The 21,393-nt window shown below is 44.8% G+C and overlaps 6 protein-coding genes across 6 annotated transcripts; 4 read left to right on the forward strand and 2 right to left on the reverse strand.

Moving 5' to 3' along the window:
• Nucleotides 1–1,153: 1,153 nt before the first annotated feature.
• Nucleotides 1,154–1,738, forward strand: AOL_s00188g317 (uncharacterized protein; the record flags this gene model as incomplete). The annotated part of the gene is made up of 3 exons (XM_011128565.1): nt 1,154–1,175; nt 1,238–1,304; nt 1,375–1,738. 3 exons carry the CDS (start codon nt 1,154–1,156, stop codon nt 1,736–1,738), a joined length of 453 nt encoding a protein of 150 aa, XP_011126867.1.
• A 3,212-nt stretch (nt 1,739–4,950) lies between these two features.
• Nucleotides 4,951–5,502, forward strand: AOL_s00188g318 (uncharacterized protein; the record flags this gene model as incomplete). The annotated part of the gene is made up of 3 exons (XM_011128566.1): nt 4,951–5,019; nt 5,084–5,281; nt 5,353–5,502. 3 exons carry the CDS (start codon nt 4,951–4,953, stop codon nt 5,500–5,502), a joined length of 417 nt encoding a protein of 138 aa, XP_011126868.1.
• A 549-nt stretch (nt 5,503–6,051) lies between these two features.
• AOL_s00188g319 (uncharacterized protein) lies at nt 6,052–7,324 on the reverse strand (the record flags this gene model as incomplete). Its single annotated transcript, XM_011128567.1, has 2 exons — nt 6,052–6,728; nt 6,817–7,324. 2 exons carry the CDS (start codon nt 7,322–7,324, stop codon nt 6,052–6,054), a joined length of 1,185 nt encoding a protein of 394 aa, XP_011126869.1.
• A 2,617-nt stretch (nt 7,325–9,941) lies between these two features.
• AOL_s00188g320 (uncharacterized protein) lies at nt 9,942–11,594 on the forward strand (the record flags this gene model as incomplete). The annotated part of the gene is made up of 5 exons (XM_011128568.1): nt 9,942–10,352; nt 10,427–10,534; nt 10,610–10,989; nt 11,048–11,149; nt 11,219–11,594. 5 exons carry the CDS (start codon nt 9,942–9,944, stop codon nt 11,592–11,594), a joined length of 1,377 nt encoding a protein of 458 aa, XP_011126870.1.
• A 3,862-nt stretch (nt 11,595–15,456) lies between these two features.
• Nucleotides 15,457–16,807, forward strand: AOL_s00188g321 (uncharacterized protein; the record flags this gene model as incomplete). Its single annotated transcript, XM_011128569.1, has 4 exons — nt 15,457–15,680; nt 15,783–15,976; nt 16,070–16,492; nt 16,584–16,807. The coding sequence occupies 4 exons, from the start codon at nt 15,457–15,459 to the stop codon at nt 16,805–16,807; spliced, it is 1,065 nt and encodes a 354-aa protein (XP_011126871.1).
• A 1,321-nt stretch (nt 16,808–18,128) lies between these two features.
• Nucleotides 18,129–19,822, reverse strand: AOL_s00188g322 (uncharacterized protein; the record flags this gene model as incomplete). The annotated part of the gene is made up of 4 exons (XM_011128570.1): nt 18,129–19,043; nt 19,113–19,270; nt 19,360–19,603; nt 19,700–19,822. The coding sequence occupies 4 exons, from the start codon at nt 19,820–19,822 to the stop codon at nt 18,129–18,131; spliced, it is 1,440 nt and encodes a 479-aa protein (XP_011126872.1).
• Between the last annotated feature and the right edge of the window lie 1,571 nt (nt 19,823–21,393).

Below are 21,393 nucleotides of genomic sequence, written 5' to 3' on the forward strand. Positions count from 1 at the left end.
GGTTCCAATACGATTTAAATCTGAGCTTGAGTATGAGTGCCGTCGCTCTCCGCCGTATGGTAAATATCCATGGGGTAAAATTATTGGCGTACCAGATTGAGGGGAAGATATATTAGAAACACTCATGCCGCGACTTCCTATAGTGAATCAGTTTAGCATTGTTTGATTTTGACCAAGTTATAGTTCGATATTATCTTTTGAAAGTAGGTTGAAGAGAAAGGGAGTATGATTGATATGATGAACAGTGAAAAGGACCGGGAAAGGCTCGGGGTGATATCAATAGGTTATAATATTCCCCACACTTACCATGAGATGAATGATTAGAAAGCAAAGGTCTCGCATTCGGGCTTCTTGAATGGCTTGCATTCCCCACGGGAGACACTGGCGATATATTGTATTCGCGCAGGCGAGAATAGGGATCTGTGGCTGAAGAGGGACTCGGCCCCCAAGTCTGTTGCCGAACTGCCATCTTTTCAGCACGGGTTCCCTGCAACGCCGGCTGGGAGTTTGAAACGTAAAAGAATTCGGCAGTTCCCTTGGATTTTATAAATTCACTGTGCAGTGAACTGGTAAGACTCCAAAATTGGAACTTGTAGTTTTCATTAGGTCTCGTATTACGAGACAGGCTTACTGAAGTTGGTAGAGTGAAGTTAGCATGTGCATGCTCATGATGATAATTGAAAGAAAGTGGTTGTAACAGCTCACAGGAAAACGCCTTATGAAACTAATTGAAGGGATCCGTTTGGGGCGGGAGGGTTGCTTACCTTAATTCCTACGTGTGCCTGTGGGGAGAGAATCGATTGTGTGCTTTTAGTTTTTCAAACAGATGTAGGGGATTGGAAAACAGATGTAGGGGATTGGAATGTCAGAGCCGGTATTTGGAACGTAATGTTGAATACAACCGCCGATCCAGAAAGCAGCGAGAGAGGGTATGGAGATATAAGTTGAGTACAGGATAGACATCTCGAGTTCCAACGTTTAGGAACAGCCAGGACCAGGAAAGGCATGGGAGCCGGGAACGATCACGAGGGCGTTTCCGAGAACATGTACCAGCTCGCCTGCAGACCCCCTCCTTCCAGGAGCCACGATCCCAGACAATGGTAGATCGACCGACAAGCTTGTCCGTTTCTGCATTTCATTGAACCGCGCTAAAATGAATAGGAGGCGAGCCCTAGGTCTGTGCCAAGCAAGCAGTCCTCTTTTCGGTTGAAGTTGTCGAAAAAGAGACCTCGCGCAGCAGCCCGAGCGAGGGATAATGGAAGGTGCAAAGCGAAGTTAACTTGGGCGCAATGGGCCGCTGCACAGTTTGTTCGATATTTAGTGGTTGGACCGTGGCTGATGTAATTCCGCTTGGGATTTGGAATTCTGATTTAGCGACTCGACCGCCCTCGCGACTTCTGGCTCTCATGCATGCAAGGGTGCAGTGGCATATGCTGCAAACGCTGTTGAAGCTGCCACCGTCAAGGTCTTCATTGGCATGGCCCTCATGCGGTTCTGGTTGCATCTCTCGATCTCGACATATTGCAAGCTTGACTCGCGTGGAGTGTATGCCCCCCGCCGACATCCAATTAATTTGCGCATGCGCATTGCAGTTGTGGTTCGAATTCTCGCGACGGAACATGTTCCGAGGTTTTGGTGCGGTCGAAGTTCGAGTTCAACACAGGGGCCAAGACCTCATGATCTTGAGGCTGAGCCTACCTTGACCAGCCATGGCCACCGGGCTGTTCACATTGTGTAGCCAAAAATATCTTTCGTCTCATATAACCCCCAGATTATTATACATACATACAGACTTACATGAGATATTTACTATTTGCACTGCACGTAAGTAATGGTCAATCAATTAAGTAAACTTCCTGTGAGAGACGCTCGCTAATTAAGTCAAAACTAGTTGCCGGCATGCTATGGCATGGAGCCCTAGCTTAATAAACCAGGAGACCTTCCATAGAATATTAGTTGTCAGCCCAGCCCGCATTTAGGGCTGAAGAAATGCATTGCGACTTCGACGATATTACTTCCAGTCGCTCAGCAATTGACGGGATCACGTCCACATCGATGCATCTTATCCTGGCGGTTTAAATCTAGGACTTAATTATAATACGGATTCTTGCACGGGCTCCGCCTCTATAGAAAACCAGGTACCAACAGTCGGAAGGGGATAAGTAAAGCAGCCGAAGTCTTGGAGGTAGCAAATATAGGACACGACGGCATAGAAACTACGAACAATTCAAGACCTCAATTCTAAATCCGCCAAAGATCTCGGTAAGAGCTCTCGCCTGACGAAATATGGTTCGTTACCGTGTCAATTATCCCGTTTGAGACCAGATATATTGACTATGTGGCTTGTGGTTATAGCCCTTGGATGGGGTAATACAGAGCATGCCAACATGCACGGTGTTTACCTAGTCGAATCCACATTACTTATTATTCATGTTATGTAAGAAAACCCCAATTACTGTAAGCATAATACTTCATCTTATGCCTGACCCTAAGCTTCTAAGAGAGATTTTCTATCCACTCCAAGATAGCCAAACTTGATCTTGCATCCCGTGTGTTCATTAGCCTAAGATGATTTGTCATCAACGGAAACCTGAGAACCGGACTGCAAACAATCTTGATAACCCTAACAACGTTGCAACCATCTGCCGAGGATCGGATCTCGAAAATACAAGATGAAAGCGTACCCAAAATGACAATTTATCGGGCAATACTCGGACTTATGTTTTGTATACGCGTAACGCTAGAATCGGTTAAAGGTACTAGGTGAGCCAAATATTTCGAAAGGAATCAATTAGCTGAACATCGAGTCTCGACATTGACCTATTTTAATTGAGCCTCCTATATTGTCCCAATACATATATTCACTTCAAGCTATGTACTTATATACATAGCCGAATATCAGCTTAATTTTCTATATTCAAACTATTAAAATGAGTATGACTATTGGTCGCTCAGGGGCAACATTAGTTTCGACGGAGTACATCGGTGCCGAAAAGTTTTTTCATCCCCGACTCTAGTCGCAAGTTGCTCAGGGATATCGGATCAATATGGAGATGACGGATGCATTGCCATGGATCAGGATGATATAATATAGTTTTGTTGGAAGCCCCAAACGCTTGATATCATTATTCTTCAAGGAAAATTTATTCGTTCGGGTCATGTTTCGCCTTGCATTTCGCCCCTTATCGGTAAGGGCCCCACATTCATTTCGCTCCCAGAAACTTATATAGAGGAACGACTTAAATCTCAAGATCCTGTACGGCTATGGGGACATACTCTATAGTGTACTCCCTTTGAATTGCAGGTTATCATACTTATACGGTACCGTATGTCGTAGTGGGCCGAACTAACGGCACCCTTGCACTTGTCCAAACTCTGAAACGTTCAAACCGGCACCGCCTCGAGGCCCTTTAGTTCACCAAAGAATGCGGAAATACAATCTTAACTGACTTCGACTCCCAGTAAAAATCTAAATATAAATTCGCAGCGGCTCTTTAGAATTTCCGAATATTCATCACGGAAAACCCGGATCTGGTCTCGTAAGGGTCCTAGGTGTAACACCGGAGGCCTGGTTCGTACGACGTCCCATCTTCAACAATGCAACACGGTTCTTGACCGTGACCACACTTGAAACAGAACCTTCAATTGCAGTCCGAATCCACAAGATCAAGTTGGATGCAGACGTCAGCTTTGCGTTCTCGAACAAAGATATTAGTAAGGTAAGTTGTATGTATGTATGGGCCGAAGGGCTTACAAAGAGATTTTCTGGCAGGGCCGAAGAAGATTTTTTTGATAAGATCCTACTTCATTTACCTGACTAAAGAGAGCTTCTTCTGAGGGACTAGTATTCGTACAGGGCAACCTTACAAGCGTATTCTTATCTGCCGGGACACCTTCCCAACGAGACACCGACACAACAATGCGGGCCTTAAATCCGCCAACATCGGATGAACTTGTCTGCGCCATCTAGTGATTATTATCTCATCGATCCGCTTGGATTTGCCTGTTATGTGAAAGTGCAACAAATGCCCGGTTCAAAATGCCCATTTCTGGTCTGATAGCTGGCGACGGGTGATAATGAACCTTCCCGCCAAACACAATATCGAAATCACAATTGATATCAAAAGACAATACGATATTTTGCAGGGAAAACATCGTTCTACCCGGAGATTCGAAAGTCGCCGGCGGGTATGCATTTTCAAGTCTACCTATTCAACTAGGTAATGCCATCATTGAAGAGCTACTGCAAGCTAGCTTTCCCCCGCACTTTCCGGGAAATTCCTTCGACCTAGGCTAATGACGCAGATGTCCCCACAATTGTTTGGCTCGGTAAAGGTGCATTTTTTTTTAAAAACAAATAATAGAATGTGAAGCCGACATGCAACTGAGAATTGTTCTGGCCGCTCAATCTCAGAAAAAAACGAATGGGGGTACCTAGTATCTCTTATATCATCAATTACCCATTTCTTTTAAAGTTATCGTACCTCCCTGCAAATTTTATTAGTTTCGGACATAGCTCAGTACCCGGCGAAAGCGTCGGTGTGACTTTCTACCCACGCTTGTGCCGCCAGGATCCTAAAACCGTCCGCACATACCGATCTAGCTCAGCTTTGCTTTAATCTTTTTTTATATATTTTTTTTTTCTACTTCGGCACTATGAGGAAGTTTTCGAACTTGGTAGCTAGTAAGCTAGGAGGGATCACCTAGTGATTAGTTGCATGGGGTAGCTCTGGAGCTTACTTTTGTGGATGTAATCGTTAATCTTGATGGGACAATGTCTGGAGCCGGCAAACTCCCTCGAGCTATATAAGCTTTGCTAGAACCCGCCCATCCTGTAACTTTATCTTCACATCCATACACACATCAATCTAGCAGTACTCGAACAAACATACCTCCAAAACTTACCTTTTTACCGATTTCTGTTTTAATAAACCCCTACAAATCATCACAATGGTTACTACTGCCGGAAAGTGTCACTGCGGGGGCCTCCAATGGGAGATCACTACCGAAGAAACTCCTGTAAGACCTCTATTCCTAGGTCTAGCTCAATATCGCGATCTATGGGAAACTAAATTGCAATTAGGTCCACATCCTCTGCCACTGCAGCGCCTGCAAGCTCATCGGTGGTGGTGAATACACCCTCAACCTAATTGTTCCAAAGGACAACTGCAAGATCACCAGCGAGACTCAGCCAAACGTCTACACCTACAAGGGTGACTCCGGCAACGATGTTCAATGTTTCTACTGCCCAAAGTGCACTTCACACCCATGGCACTATCAGGTAAGCCTACTAATCCAGTACCTTCGTATCTACAAAACGTGTATTCTAACGCTATCTCGTGTGTTACACAGACTGTCAATGCTGACAACTACGTCGTCCGCACGGCCCTCCTCGAGGGTGCCGATAAATTCAATGTCGCCGCCGAGGTCTACATGAAGGAGAAGTTCGAGTTCCAGCCAAAGATCGCCGAGGCCGCTTTTGAAACCGTTCCTCCATCTTAAATTCCAATTGAGGGGCGCAAAATATATCTGTTGCAAAGCTGTAACTAGCCACCAACGATAGGGAAAGAAGCATTTGGCGGAGTTGGAGTTAGTAGTTTGTTTGTACGGCGGGTTTATGATTGGGATTGAGAGCGAGCATGTTACGTAACTGGCGGGTACCTGACTATTCCTTAGTTAATAGTAATGACAGATCAATACCCGGTGGCGGGATAATTATGACATAAGATAATAATTGGGATTATTGATACCATTGATCAAAAATCTCCGTCCTATAGAACCTTAGAAAGGATATACATCTGATTTACGATAAATAACGCCATTGGAATTACATTGGCTTTAGCGTATATACGAATTCGAATATTCATACGTAATCGAGTACTCAAACATCTAGACAAGGATAACTATAACCAACCACGTCGCCTACCGCCTACTAGAGGTCCGTGCTGCAGCGCTGATATAAATTATAGTTATTCACACAGTATGTACCACTTAGACCAGCTATTATATACACAACGTAACACTGCATTCAAAATACATCTTACAATCAGCTTACTTATACATCCGCGGCTTCATCCCCGGTCTAGGCGGTCCTAGCAAATCTCTTTGCGTCAGCTTTCTAACCGGTGTAACAACTGCTCTAACATTCTGAGCAGGGGTAGCCGATTTCTTGACCTTCCTACTCCCAGCTACACACTGTGAAAACCACTGATTCTGATATTCACACACCGATCCATCCGGACAATCCGACGGACCATCATAATTTGACCCACCGCATTGTCCCCACAGTGTCTGTGGACCACTCTCTTCGCCGCCCTGTGCCGTATTCCCATTCCCGCCGCCGCACAAAGGTGCATCTCCAGGTGTATACGTATATGGCGTAGGATAACACAGGCTCTGCGGCATAGCTTGCCAGTAAGGTTCATTATTTGGTCGAGTAGGTCCACACATGGCATATTGACCAGGCGCTTCGTATCCATCTGAGGTTTTTGTCCAACAGGAGTCGCCGGCATCACATCCTTTTGCGGATCCGAGGAGGTCCCAACAGATACCGCCGCATTGACGATAGCGGCCTGTTGCGCCTGGCGTAAGGGTGCTTGCACAAGCCCAGTAGCGAATCGCGGGTGGACAAGTTAAAGCGTAGGAGGTGGTGGGAAGACACTGGCTGTACCAGAAGTTTCGACAGGCGCAGCCATAGCCTTGGGGGCACATGGTTGCGGTCGTCCATGCTATACCGATATTGATATTAGTATATTAATATAACAAGTTTCCTGTACGTACGCGAAAACTTCGCATATATATATCGTGTATACATACCACTGCCCGCGATAACAGAGGACTCCGTAAACCCTCCACACTGTCCAAATGCAGACGCCACATCCGTAATAGTTGTCGTCCACCTCACGGTACAAGTATCATACACTGTGCCGGGATCAAACTGTGCGCATCCATCTGGCGCGGCCGTTGTAACGCATAAATCCCCACTCGGTTGGCATTGGCACTTAAACCCTACAGGGCAGATAGCTGTCGTTGTGCCGCCGTTACTCTGGTAAACATAGCCACACGAAGATCCAGGAAGAGCAGCCCATTGTGGAAGAGTGGCGTAAAGATAGGTAGTAGCTGTGGGGTCGCTGCCAGCGACAGGACCGTCACGCTTGACCAATCCACTGTTAAGAAGCGAGTAGTCTGGAGAACGCTTGAGGATTTCGAAACCAGAGCGTTTTTTATAGCCGCAGATCTGGCCTGCCCAGACAGGACAAGTGAGTGCGCGGGCTTCAGCAACAACAGATGCGAGGAAGACAAGCGAAAATAATAGAAAGCTCATTTCGAATATTTATCTATAAAAATGATTTATAGCAGGCCCTCTGAGTATCTCAGATATCGGTCGAGTTGCAATCCAGCGAAGCCCAGGACACTGTAACAGGGCAATCAGGAAGGCGGTCTTTAACCTCTTATAGCCATCTCGGCGCCGCGGCATACTTAGTACAGTAAATGTCGATCATAGAAGGAGCCTGCTCGCAAGCTTTTTACAAATTCGGATTTAGCACCCATGGTTGACTTTGGTAGATATTACCTATATGTGGGCGTGATGTAGTATATGATCCAACATTATGACCAACCGGCTTGTTTTACTCCTTTAATCCACTTTTCTGTCAGACTTAAAACTAGCCTTATCACAACTGTTTGAGATAAAGCCGTCGCAGCGGCCAATGAGCGAGAAACGTGGACGATGGGTGACGCCGCCCATATGTCGCTGCGAAGCGAGGAAGAGGCGATGACCGATGAGGATGGACCGCCTGCGATATTTAATTACACACAGGGACATTTGGGGTGCCATGTTTTTACCTTGATTTCGGGTATAATTAGCAGTAGGGACGTCGCCATGATGACCACAAGATAGATAGGCACCCAAACCCGTGTATGGAGCCTCGATACGTTACGCAGCGGCCTGCAAGATTTCCCCTGCACATGCAGCTCCTCGCCATATATATCAGATATTAACGTAGACAGTATAAAAGTCTCAAATTTTTAGTCAAAAACACCACAGTGACACTTCCATGACACTTCCATAAATTGTAACTTTACCCACAGCCAAAATATTGCAAAATAGTGGCGTGAACTTAAAATGAACACGAAGACTCTATAAGCTCTCTTAATAACTCATGTTGTCTAAGGCAGAATGTGTGGTATTTTGGGTCGGTGTGTTAGGCCTCAAGGTAGTCTTGCGACCGCTTCCAACTGCAAGCTGCCATGGCCAGATCTCGAGTCCCCTCAAACTCTATAAGATACTTAAACCGGCATTTAGGAAATTTATATCGGTGATCATTCTCCTAAACTCGTTAATACTTAGAGAAACAAGCAAGACCTAGCGTGGTATCGGCACTGCAATAGCGGCTGGAACGACTTGTGATGGAAAGTACCATATGGCTATTCGCATTCCGATCGACCTGGTACAATACAATCCAATGTATATATTTTATCGAAACAGTATGAAAGATACGAAGAAACGAAGAATTGGGGGAACTAGGCTTTCGCTTGTAGCCAAACGGAATCATCCAAGACACAGCATGTCAAGACTATGTCGACCAGGGCATGCTCGCATATTTCGCTTCATGCGGATATGGCGATCGAAAGTTTAATAACGAAGAGGGCGGGTCACCTGCAGTTTTAGAACACAAGCTCGGTGTATTACGTGGGCTAGATATATAGTATACACCAGAAACCTCTATAACGTAGCACTGCAGTTTTATTATTTTATCTTACAGGATGTACCTACTAAACAAGCCCATTCCCCGATATCATCAAGCTTAAACCAAAACAACTTGTAGTCAAAAACCGTGTTGTAGATCAGAGCTGCATTACCAACTTCCTAAACAGGGTAATTCGGTGAGAACGGTAGAAAAAGAGCACCCTTCTATGGTCGCCTTTTCAAACCTGCATCATCGGTTGCTACGATCCAGGTATGTTCCGCATTACTCGATTTGGTTAGAACCTGCGAAATGATGGTTGACTAGCTCGCAGGTTGCAACCAGTTCCATTGAAATGTTCATACCATGTGCCGACTTATAGGATGCAAGAAGCTGGGATAATCTCGAATTAGTCTGTCTCACCATGGAGTCGACCATACGATGTGTTTAACCATAAAATAACCAGTTTCTGTAGTCTAGGGCTAGGGGTCGCTCACCTCTGCTTTGGCATTTTCTAGACCCAGCCCTGATCAAATTGAAACTGGTTAATGCGAAAATTTCCCTTCAAAATTGTAAGCCACGTTGTACGAAACAAAAGAACCTAGTCATTATATTAATTTCTACATGCAATTCGTATGCACGACGTTGCAACCTCGCAGAAATCAAGGCCGTTGACGTTTTCGATGATATGCAGGTCCGGTCCTACTTTTTGATAACGAGGTTTGCGAATGCGCGACCAGTCGACCCTCAGTTTTCTGCAAGTCTTCCAAGCCTCCGATCTTTTCCCGTCAATGCTCCTCCACATATGATGTCTCCACTTATCTATACCTATCGGCATGCCATGTAAGTACAATGCATAGCGATGCCTAGGAAGCTTCAACTGATAACAAAGATTTCGCAAAAATTGCGTTATACCACATTGCACTCAGACCGACCCTTGATGGCAATCTATCGCCTACCACACTTCAACCAGGTTCTCCTCCAACGAGGATAGACACCCCACTTAACTTCGCGAAGATTGGGTTTACTTTCTCAACCACCAGAGGAAATGAGCGGCAATCGATAGTATGCGCACGAATTTGGGATATATAATCGCTTTCGCCGATTCTTCCCGTCAAAAGGACGGGTCGCTCCTGACCATTCATTGCCCAAATTTCTTTCGGGATTCCCTTCTTTTCCGTCTGGATCTAGCCTCCATTTAGTATTTCCTTTGGAAGGCGCCTTATTGCTCTAACAGCCTGAATCAGGGTCGCCATGGCCGAACCTCTCACCCAAAGTGATATATTCTACATCACGCTCACTTGTTACTACTGGGGCTCTTCTTCGCCACGTTTTACCCACGAACACACAAGTGAAGCCGTAAAAGCACTTGCGCAACTCTATATTGACTATCCAAATATTACAGATGATCAAGTAGCAAGCTACTATGGTTGGGACATTAAAACATACGACGTCATGGCCATGAATTTTGCGCCATTCAATGAAACGGCGTTCGCAGCGGAGCTATTACCGTTAGCGCCACATCCGCGTTCTACCGGATCAGTTTTGCCTTTGTTTATCGTCTTTACGATTCTCAGTACCGTGGTAATGTCATTAAGGCTGTGGTCAAGATGGTCTTTGCTTGGGAGGATCCAGAACTTTGATTGGGTTGCTTTAATTTCATATGTAAGTTGAGCTGTAGGCGTGTAATACTCTGTAATTGCGTTTTTCTTTTCGCTCTAGCTAAATGGTATGTCTAGTTCTTAATAGTCGCATGGGGTGCATATGGTGTTCATGCTAGTCTCGTGGGTGGTGATATGGCTAGTTGGTGTGATCGGTCATACTTCCAGATTAAACAACAGTCAATTGTAAGTCTCTTAAGCGCCAACTTAAGTATCTTCTAAAGCTAGGTTATTGAAAATAGTACTAAAATGTTGGCATAGGCTTATAACGTCGGAATGACAGCTTACCCAATGGTCGTTCTATCTATCAAACTCGCCCTCTTGATCTTCTATTACCAACTATCAACCTGGAACGCGCTTCGTACAGCCGTCTTAGTCACTGGTTTCATATCTATCGGGAACGCATTGGGTGGTTTCTTTGCCTTCTTGTTCCAATGTCATAAGGTAAACTTCTGGGACTCAGAGTTTGACCTGACTCTGAAATGTGAAGTGCATACTCTTAAGGCCATCCTGGGTACTGGTATTGTCAATATTATCACCGATGCTTTGGTATGGGTGATTCCTATGCCGTTGGTGTGGAGGTTACAGTTGTATCCTCGAGAGAGGATTATCGCATTTTTTACCTTCGGGTTTGGTGGAATGTAAGTCTCAAAACCTTAGATTTAGACTTAAACGGTTGCTAATATTAGTTAATCGCAGCGCGTGTGTGGCTGCTGCCATTCGCCTAGAAGCCGTACAGAATTCTATTAGATTCGGGATCGATGGCAAAGACTCTATTTTGCCGATAATTGCGTGGGGAATGTAAGTATCCACCCAATATTATACCAATATCGTTAATTATGGGACCAAAGCTTACAAACTCCAACTTAGCATCGAACTTAACCTAGCTCTAATATGTAGCAGCGCCCCAGCTCTTCGCGCCCTTCTCATGAAACATATCCCCAAGCTCCTCTCATATGGGAGCAGCGGGGCATCAGATATCAAATCCATGTTCAAACGAACAGGTGGTAACAGTAGCGGGTCCGCTGGGACAAAAATCCGGTCCGCGGCTGGTAAAACACATATTCATGTTCATTCCGATCCTCAGTCTCCAGTCAGCCCTCAGTCCCCGTATGGCAAAAACATGTCAACAGCGTCGATTCGTATTGGGTATGTTGAATATGAGAAGAGGGACTCCACGGGGACCGACGTTGAGTTACCGATACAACATCCGCCGAAGGCCGCTAAAATAGAGGGGTTCGTTTGATACAAACCTAACTATGAAGGGATTCAGTTAGATTGATAGAGCCCGCAGGACGGTGCTTCGGTTCAACTAGTGCCTGAAGATCCTAAGACGTTTAGTTTATAATTTAGTTCTTTTCGAGTTTTGGAAGTACATTTCCTCAATCTAGTGTTACCTATGCAGTCGGCAGGTCCGACACACAAGATCCTTTCTTTTTATTGACAGTACTGGGTCCGTATACGCGTATCGGGACTTTTGTTACAATCAAGTTTTTTTTTCATTGGTTCTAAGGTTTATTTTGACCTTGAGGCCCCTGGGATCCCGGAACCTAGTTATAACGCCAATATACCACCAACTCGTAGCGTACCCATTATCAAATTTTAATCAAACAAAAGTCTCGTCACGCATCCAATGGGAATTTCTTTGGGAAAGAGACTTCCACAAGTCCTTCTTGTGGTAAATATCGATATCGCGAAACGACTAGCCATGCATGTACCACGGAGCCAGTCTACAAGCTGATCCGTTTCGCACTTCGTAATGATTTCACTTGGCCAATTAGCTCGGGTTTTCAAGGCCGAAGGCAGACTCGCCCTGCACTAGGCCATAGTACAAGCTGAAAGACAGGCTGCATGTCATGCACACGCACGCCACGTTTTAGAGCTGCTAGCTAGCTAGCTCGCAAGCAAATCAAATTTACCGTGTTTCAATTGATAGATTTGGGTACCACTGGCCACTTACTTGCATACTCAGCTACTCAAATAGCTGATATACACACAAGTATTTAGTATATAACTATAGCGCCTCGGTTACTATTGACCCCGGTGATCAGTATACGAATATTTGGTAACCTATTTTGAAGGGTTTTATCAGAACAATTGCATAGGAAGGGTAAACTTTCTGTGAACAAAACTAGTAAAGAACATCAGAACCAACCGATATGCAGACCAATAATGTCTCTAGACTTTTGACAAGAGCATTTTCCAGCGCAATACCAAGTATACTATATATCCCCATCAACCAAGGTAAGTCGCCGCCTGTAATATACTATCAATACCTCAAATTTCCATCACGGATTAATTTAAGGATCGAAGTTCGATGGACTCACCTAGGGCTTTGAGCGCCAGTACAGCCTTTACTACGATTCGGGCGGGAGTATCAACTAGGGACTTATAAAGCCCACAAGTCATCGATTAGTTTCGTAAGCCGAAGCGTCGGATGGACAATTGTACTCACCTCAATATAAGATTCATCCCCTTAATAATCCTTACACCAACAGCTTCTACGAGCCCTTTTCTAGCTAGATTTCCGGAATGCAATTAACGGGAAATGGTTGAAAACCAATTCTTGTGCTCCCCAAACCATCGCATGTGAATCTAATTTTTTTCTGCGTCGCCTCACAAGAAGAGCATATGAGGTGAACTCAAGATCCAAATCTCTAGCTTATACCATGGCTTTTTCTCCAAGGCTCGCTGTCTCGACGTTTTGGGACCGTTACCTGTTGTTCTATTTAAATTTCTTCGTCGTTGGGCTGGCCTATGCAATGGGCCTATGGTTCTAAAACTTCAGCAGAGAAAAAAATGCTAATAGGGAGAAGAGTGATGAACTCTAGGGGAAGACTGCAAGGCGACTACTCAGGAGCTCCCTATTTACTTCCAGGCCACGAAATTCTTTGATATATATCGATCGTTTCAAAACAGTTTTTCAAATTTGTGTGTAAAATGTTGCAAAATATCGCAAACGGATTTAGGATGGATTTAACATGCCAGTCTTGGTTTCTCGGCTGTGCCGACGATTGGACAAGCTTTTCGGGCGCTGCCGGTAAACTAGCTAGCTCCATAACCCCAATCTCCATGCGTATCATATATGCATATGGGTTACTCATCTCCATATTTCCATAATGTCCACGAATTACTAAACGTTAAACTCTCACACGGCGAGGCCTTCGGAACCAACTATAGGAATAGGCGACCCACTCGGATAAACCTCTAGGAAAGCCCTAATTCTTAGGAATCATCAAGATCGATTATCGATTGGGCAGAGTGGGAACGAAACGTTGCCTTCGGGATTTAAGTCCTCCCGTTTGAAGATACCACAACTTGAAGAGAATTTTGGCGCTGAGACAACGGAACATTAACTTTCGCATTACAAGCCAGTGAACATCTACGACTTCATGAATTCAAAAGATAGAAAAAAGGAATTCAATAGTACACATATACAATGCATATGTAATCCAGTTAACATGTTAACAGTATCATCGCATCAGAGCTCTCACTTACTCCTCCAATCGATATCAATCTCAAAGTAAGATTTTAACAGAACTCCGCTTGGCAAATCCCACATGGACCACCAAAACTTCAAGATAGTTAGAACAAAATGCGGCGTCAACCACGATGCAAAGACACCTGACTAATCCGACAATAAAAAGCACATATTATATGGAAGACCGAGGAAGTCCGACACTAATGTACTAATTCAATGCAGGTTTCACTTTAAATTATCGAAACTAAGCGATATCAGTAGCTCGGAACCTCAAAGAAAATATTAATAGTCCCTATGTCTATACCACAAAGCATATCAGACGGGTAGGCTGTAGGTGAGAGAGTTCCGTTATTATCAGTAATCAATAGCCTTGGTTATTTCGGTACCTTGGTTCTTTCGATATCGTCCCTACTTTAATGGGAAACCCGGAACAAGGGTAACTGTATTGATATCGATAATGTGCTACCCCGCAAAAAAATAAAACGAAGACAGAACTCGAATATTCTTGCAGCTTCGATTGATATACTGTCGACTAGGCTTATAAGTTGGTATTAGATGAAGTAAAGATCTTCAATGAGACTATGACTGCCCAAAAGCTCGTTACAGGACGCTAATTTACAACATATGCGTTCCTGTGTAACCATGTTAAGAACCGTCGAGTATGATAAAATATTAGCTCTAACTGGGTACGAAACCAGCTCCAACAGGCGCCCGCTTGAAAGATGCAGAAACCAGTCGAAAGATCCAAGCGTCTGCAACCCCGAGCTCGACGCTCCGAGTCCCTGTGAGCTCAACGACAGCCTAGAGAACCCGAAATGCATAGAACCTACAATATCTACAAGGGTCCTAAGCTATAATCGGTAGCTACGTTTGAACACGGACCGCGGATGAATTCAAAAAACACGGAGTATATAGCTTTAACTATAATATAATACAACGTTTCATGCAAAACAGAATAAGTATTAGACTCTTCTAAGATTGATAAAGGGAAATATAACAGGGATTACGGCAGTTACATGCCGTATTATGTTTGCCTCCTCAAAAAAAACCTTCCATGCGATTAGCACTACACTCTATAAATCGATATCTATTGCGTACGGTTATTTTTTTAATTTTGTATGGTAGATGTTGGTCATACACACGCGGTTGACCCGCGTCGGGATTAACAAAGTAAGCTCCATGCACTAACGCGGGTGGGATGCTTTATGCACCTCCTAGCTGACATAACATTCCCAGTGACATCACCTACTATCTTCCCGTTAATGACACTTTACTTCCCATTGGATATGCATGTGAGAGTGACAAAGCCAAAAAAGCTTAGAAAGGAAGAAAAAAAGTAGCTCTCAACCAGGAAGTAGTAGAGATAGGGGAGTAAGCTCCCGCATTGTAGAGTCAGTAGGTAGATGTATAAATAAGCTGAAAGCTCCCCGTCTTTATCTCAACTTCCATCATCTACATCCGCTTCAAATTCAACGATTCAACAGCTATCGTGTAACCAACTTCGAAAGATCGACTTCCTATTCCGGACGATCCAATTGACCACAAAATCAACGCAATCCGCAATACCTCCTCATAAGCTCATTAACTTCAGAATCACTTGAAGTTTCTACATTCAATACCAATCATCATGTCCTCTTCACTCCCATCAACTTTCAAAGCCGCAGTCGTCGACCAGCCCGGTCACACCCAAACCTACGGTGCAAAACCCGGTGAAGAATCGCCTGTAAAATTCACGCTGAAGGACGTCCCTCTCAAACCACCAACCCACGGACAAGTTCTGGTTAAGGTTATCGCATCGGGTATTTGTGGATCTGACGTCCATATTCTAAACGGCCATGTCGGCGCCCAATTGTATGTTTGAAAGCTATATAAACATATCTCTATAGATCTATCCTATTTTATCGAAAGGTGGGACATGTTAACCTAACCTCGAATCAATCGAAATTTATATAGCCCACACGTCTCCGGCCACGAAATCATCGGCGAAGTTGCCGCTATTCCCGAAACTGAAGACCACTGGAAGATTGGCGATAGAGTCGGTGGAGGCTGGCACGGTGGTCACTGCCAATTCTGTACCCAATGCAAACGTGGTCAATTCCTACTCTGCGAGAACGAGGCCATCAATGGTGTTACTATGTGGGGAGGGTGTATGTTCCTCCAATTCCGCCTCATAAAAACCCCCCATATTATAATGAGCAACCCAGCAAAGCTAATTAGTACTCTACTATGATGGTGTATAGTGGCTCAATACGTCCTCCTTCGTCGTGAAGCCGTAGTATCAATCCCCAAAGATGTCGACCCAGCAGCCTATGCTCCAATCCTCTGCGCCGGCGTCACAGTTTTCAACGGCCTTCGAAATATGAACGTCCGTCACGGTGGTACAGTCGCCATCGCCGGAGTTGGCGGTCTAGGACATCTTGCTATCCAATACGCCGCAAATATGGGCTACAAAGTCGTTGCGATTGGTCGTAACGAAGCTAAGAAAGAAGAGTCGTTGAAGCTTGGGGCTAAATCGTACATTTACGGCTCTCCAGAGGAAAATGCTGAACAATTGAGGAAATTGGGTGGTGCCGATTGTATTGTTATTACCGCGAACAGTCCCGATTTGACATCTAAATTGCAAGGCGGATTGGCTAAAGGTGGTACTTTGTTGGTGCTTGCTAGTAAGTTTAAAATCTATATGATCACCAGCCTTCAAAAGCGTAGTAAAGAAAGACAATTGGGATAATACTGATATGATATATACACCAATAGTTGTCGGTTCCGCCCCATTCGACAGTACTGCACTCATCACCCAGCAACACGCCGTCAGAGGGTGGCCTGCAGGCTCTTCAATCGATTCCGAGGAAGCCATCGACTTCGCCAAGGAATTCGGGGTTAATTGTATCATTCAGAAGTTCCCATTAGATAAGATTCAAGAGGCTTATGACATTGTCGACAACGGGAAAGTCAGATACAGGAGTGTTATTGTCATGTAGATATACCAGCTTCAGTCTACAGGAAGAAATGAAGGAAGGGAAAAGTGAAATGGACATGTTATAAGTAGCTGTTAACGAGCCGTTTAGCGAAGTCTTGGATGAGGAAAAAGTGGAAATTCTAGTTATGACAATTGGTACCAAATATTACCAGCTTGGATAATTGACTTATAAATATATGGAACATCAGAATTAAGCAATTGATCTTACTAGGGCATGCCTGTTACACTTAGCACCCAAAACATACCAAGTATTTCTATCCATTTTGTGTTAGCCAGCAACTAATCCCTACATCACCACACAGATTATTTTTTCCCCGAAAGAAGTGATCGAATGCAATAGAGGTACCTAGTAGAATCCCACTAGGCACCCATATATATTTTTTTCCAATCAGCTGCAGGTCCACACGGAGCGTCGTCCAATTAGACTCCACTGGCATGATATATAAATATGTACAAGAGAAGTAGTAGCAGAAGAAAAAAAAGAAAGGCGGAAAAGTTCAACGTCAACGAGTTAAAAAGACAAAAAGGTCGAAGATAGTAGTTAGTAGACATAACCTTTCAATCATAGAACGCCCCTTATCGCACTCCGATGTTTTCCAAACAAAAAAAAATAAAAAAATATGGACTAACGAGGCAAAAAATAAACCAAAAACTTGCAGCAAAGAGTTTCAGACCGTTAAACAGAATAAAGGAGGGAGAGGAATGATAGAAACGGGTAAATAGCAAATGAAATCAAGCTGACTTTGCGCGGTAGAGAGAAAAAAGCTTGCAAATAATATATAGGAAAAACTGCGAGAAGAACAGAAGGCCGTTATGATAGTGGAGTTGTTTTGGTGATATATGGAGAAGGAGATAGAGTTCAGGAAGCATTAGTCGCACCCACGGAAAATTATGTAGGGATAAATATCCAACACTGCATGTAAAGATACTAAAAAGAGAGGGAACGAGGAAAGAGAGAGCAGAAATGATAAATTTGAGATGAAAAACAGCGGAAAGAAATAAAGAGACTTTAAGGGAAAAAGATAAAGAAATAAGAAAAAGGTAGGATGTTAAGACAATGAGACGAATTGAGAATCGCACCAAAAGCAAAGAACAAAACCAAAGTCGAAGGGTTAACTTTTGGGCGTACTGAAAGCCCTATATATTACAGTAAGTCGTGGTTTGCTAGTCGATTTCGTATACGATAGATATTGGAGTATTGGTTTCCGCTATATCAAACATATCGAGGCCGTTCTGAAAGGATGCTAGATTCTGTCGGGAAAAGGAGCGTGTATCGAGTTGTTATTCGTCGAATTTTTTGATATATAGTAGTAGCGAACCAATCACCGAATGCGCATGCGGACAGCCTTGAACTTGGTATCCAATCCTCCGCAACTTGGGCAAGTTCCATGGGCCTCATCACCATCTGCATATCCATCGCTTCCCTTCCTGACGCAGCTGCGGCACAATCCGGCAATGCACTCAGAACAAGCCATAGCTTCACTCATAGCAGTCAAAAGGCCGCAGCCGCTACACTCAACTTTTGGAGTGTATGTAATTGTGATCTGTGGACTATACGGACCACCAGCTTTATTGAGAGTATTCAAACTGCTCAATTGGGCACCTTCTGGGAAATCCGTCTCCATTTTGTTCGAATTGAGCATGCCTGTGGATGCTCGTGGGGAAACCGACCTACTGAAATTCGGAATTTGCATCTTCTCAAATGTTCCCGAATCAGGCGGGGTATCACGACGGTCCGACATTGGTGGGGTGATATTGGTGGTCCGGACCCGGTGTTCAAGATCAGCCATTGAACGAGATTTGGTAAGCGTGTTTCCACTGTAACCAAACGCTGCTGGGGGTGGCTGATTTAGGAATTCAGGAGCCTGTGAAGCAACAAAAACGAGCTCATCCCAGCGGGTTCGAGCTTCATCATCTCCACTGATAGTGGAAGAGGCAGGTCGAACAAGATCATCGTGCTCCAAGGTGCGGTCAGGGTCGGATTCATTTCCGGTGGCGGCACTACTAGGTTCGTATGACATTGGTGTGTTCTGACGTGACAGGTGGGGCGAGCTCATGATCGGGAGCCGCTTTCGCTGACGGGATGGCGGATGGGGAATGTGAAGAGGCTCGAGGCCCTGTAGTGTTGATACAGAAGAAGGGTGGAATGTATGGTGACGACGAGTATTATCAATGGAGGAATTATTCTTCCGTTTCCTAGCAATAGTAGTTTGTAAAGGCTTTGGGAGTGGTGGTGGCTGTTGAATGGCAGGATATGTTAGCTCCAACCAGGGGAGAGATCGATTTTTTCTTTCTTGCGAGCTCACCTGCGAGACTTCGCTTCCAAAGCTCGAAAAGGGTGCACCAGTTCTACCCATACTCATTGAGTTCAGAGAAGTGTTGGCACTCGACATATCCACATCGGAATTCGTAGAAGGAGGAGTAAGGTCCTCAACTCGAGTTTCAAAGCTGTTGTCTTCAAATCCTGTGCAACAAAGTATAAGTATGTCATCAATTGTATTGGGTAGTTTTAAGCAACAGGAAAACTCCAATCTGCACCTCGAACAAACTTACTCCAACCGGTGCTCTTAGCTCTTTCCTCTCCACCCCCAGGTTGAAGGTTTCGTCCTCGACCAGGGCTGGGCGGGCCTCCCATTCCTCCATTCGGTAGTGATGTTAAGATATTTGCTGTGGTGGCATTCAATGCAGCATTTCTGACCATTCTATCGAAGCTATCCTTCGTTGCCGATAGCCTGGGCACATAGTCGTCGGGATGGGCACGACGAATATGTTCCTGCATCGAACGATATCTCCTCTCCTGTGAGATTGAAAAAAAGAGCTCTAGTTAGCAATCAACGAGCAAGAAACAAAGAATACTTTCAGCTTTCTCATTTACGACAATTTGGGAACTCACTCCGGTGCATTTTTTAAGACACCTGCGACCGTCCGGTCGGATAAGCGGGCAGATAACTTCGCCATCTGGATCTACGGGGCCACCTGCCACATGAGGTTCCGCGGATGTAGTCCTAGACATCATCTTCGCACTATATTGCTCCAACAAGGAGTGGATTGCGATCTTGCTAGCCGTTGTTGCGGTTCCGAAGAGCTAGCCTTCAGGTTCCAAAGCTAAATCGACGGTATTGGGGGTTACAGGAGCGGCTGAGCTAAGCTCAAGAAGCAGCAGAAAGGACGAGATGTGTTGTCGGTGACGGGAACATGGAATGCTGAACTGGCTGGGGGTGTCGCTGCAAACGGAGGAACTGATTCGACTCCGCGAGGGCAAGTTATTTAGGTAAGATGTAGTAGTAGTTCTGTGTCAATTCTTCCCGCCGGGGGTTGGAGGGGGATCCGTAAAACTCGGTCGGCGGAAGAGGGAAAATAAATTTAGCAGGCGGTACGGTGAGTTAAAGAATTAACTTGCAGGCAGACCGCTGTTCAGTCGGGATCGAGATCAGAAAAACCAGAACCGGGCTCCAAGCTTGGGCGGATGGATTCCTTGTTAGATTGGCCAAAAACGTCCCTTGCTTCCTTCTTGTTTGTTGGTTGCTATGTGCTATCCCACACCTGGGCCAAAGTACCCGAGTAAATGCTCCAGCTCACAATGATCAAACAAACAATGCAGCCTTTTGTTCCCCTCCTCTCGAGATCTCCTTGGGTAGTAGTAGTGGTAGTGGCGGTCCCTACTTGCTGCTGGAAACTGTGGATATGAAAGAGTAGGACTGAGTGTAAGCACGAAATTTATGTGGTCTGATAGGAAAGTAAATAGAGGGAAGATAGACAGATAAAAGAGCAATCCCCCCAAGACGGAAGCTTGAGCTAAGATATTGCTTGTTCACGAGAGTTTAAACCTCAGAGGCGATATGAAGAAAGAAAAAGAGGAACGAACGAAAGGACACCAAAGCAGGATAAACAAGGGTTGAGCAGCTATCCCAAATCCCAAATCCCACTTTTCCTCGGAGAATAAACAGCCACACGGAATAGATGAGGAAAAAGGTATGTTGCTGCTCCAGATATTGAATTTTGCTGCCAGAAATGACCAAGTAGAATAGGAAAGAAAGGGAAAGGGAAGAGGGAGCTGTTGGTTGTTTTCTTGAGCGGATGAATGGGAAGCCGTTTGCTGGTCTTCGGAAAGCCGGTAGCGACTAATGCGGGAATTGAATCGATTGCTTGTAAGAACGAAAGAAATGTGACTGAAGCAAACAATAATTGGTACTTGTTAATGGGTCAGTGTCCCGTTTGGAATCCGAAAGGTAACCGAAAACTCAGAGAAACTTGAGCTTTGAGCTGAGGGGGGGAAGAGGGGGGAAAAGCAGGATGAGAAAAAGAACGAAAGAGATGAGACCGGGAATGAGGTTATGTTGGCTTGAGCAGAGCTTCTTAGCTTGTCTGCAAGCAAAGACAGAGAGCAAAGGGTGGCCGCGAGAGATATCCGCAGACCACTAGTTACCCAGTCGCATATCAGGAAGAAAAAAATTAAAGAAAAGAAAAGAAAAGAAAAGAAAAACCTTCGCCAGCTTTTTCAGAAGGAAAAAAAAATGGAGTGTACAAGTACAAGGGTAGAAGGTTGTGCGGGCCTGCAAAACTCTGGTACCTGCAACTTAACCTTGA

The sequence above is a fragment of the Orbilia oligospora genome (genome assembly GCF_000225545.1).
Source record: "Orbilia oligospora ATCC 24927 unplaced genomic scaffold scaffold00188, whole genome shotgun sequence".
NCBI lineage: Eukaryota > Fungi > Ascomycota > Orbiliomycetes > Orbiliales > Orbiliaceae > Orbilia > Orbilia oligospora.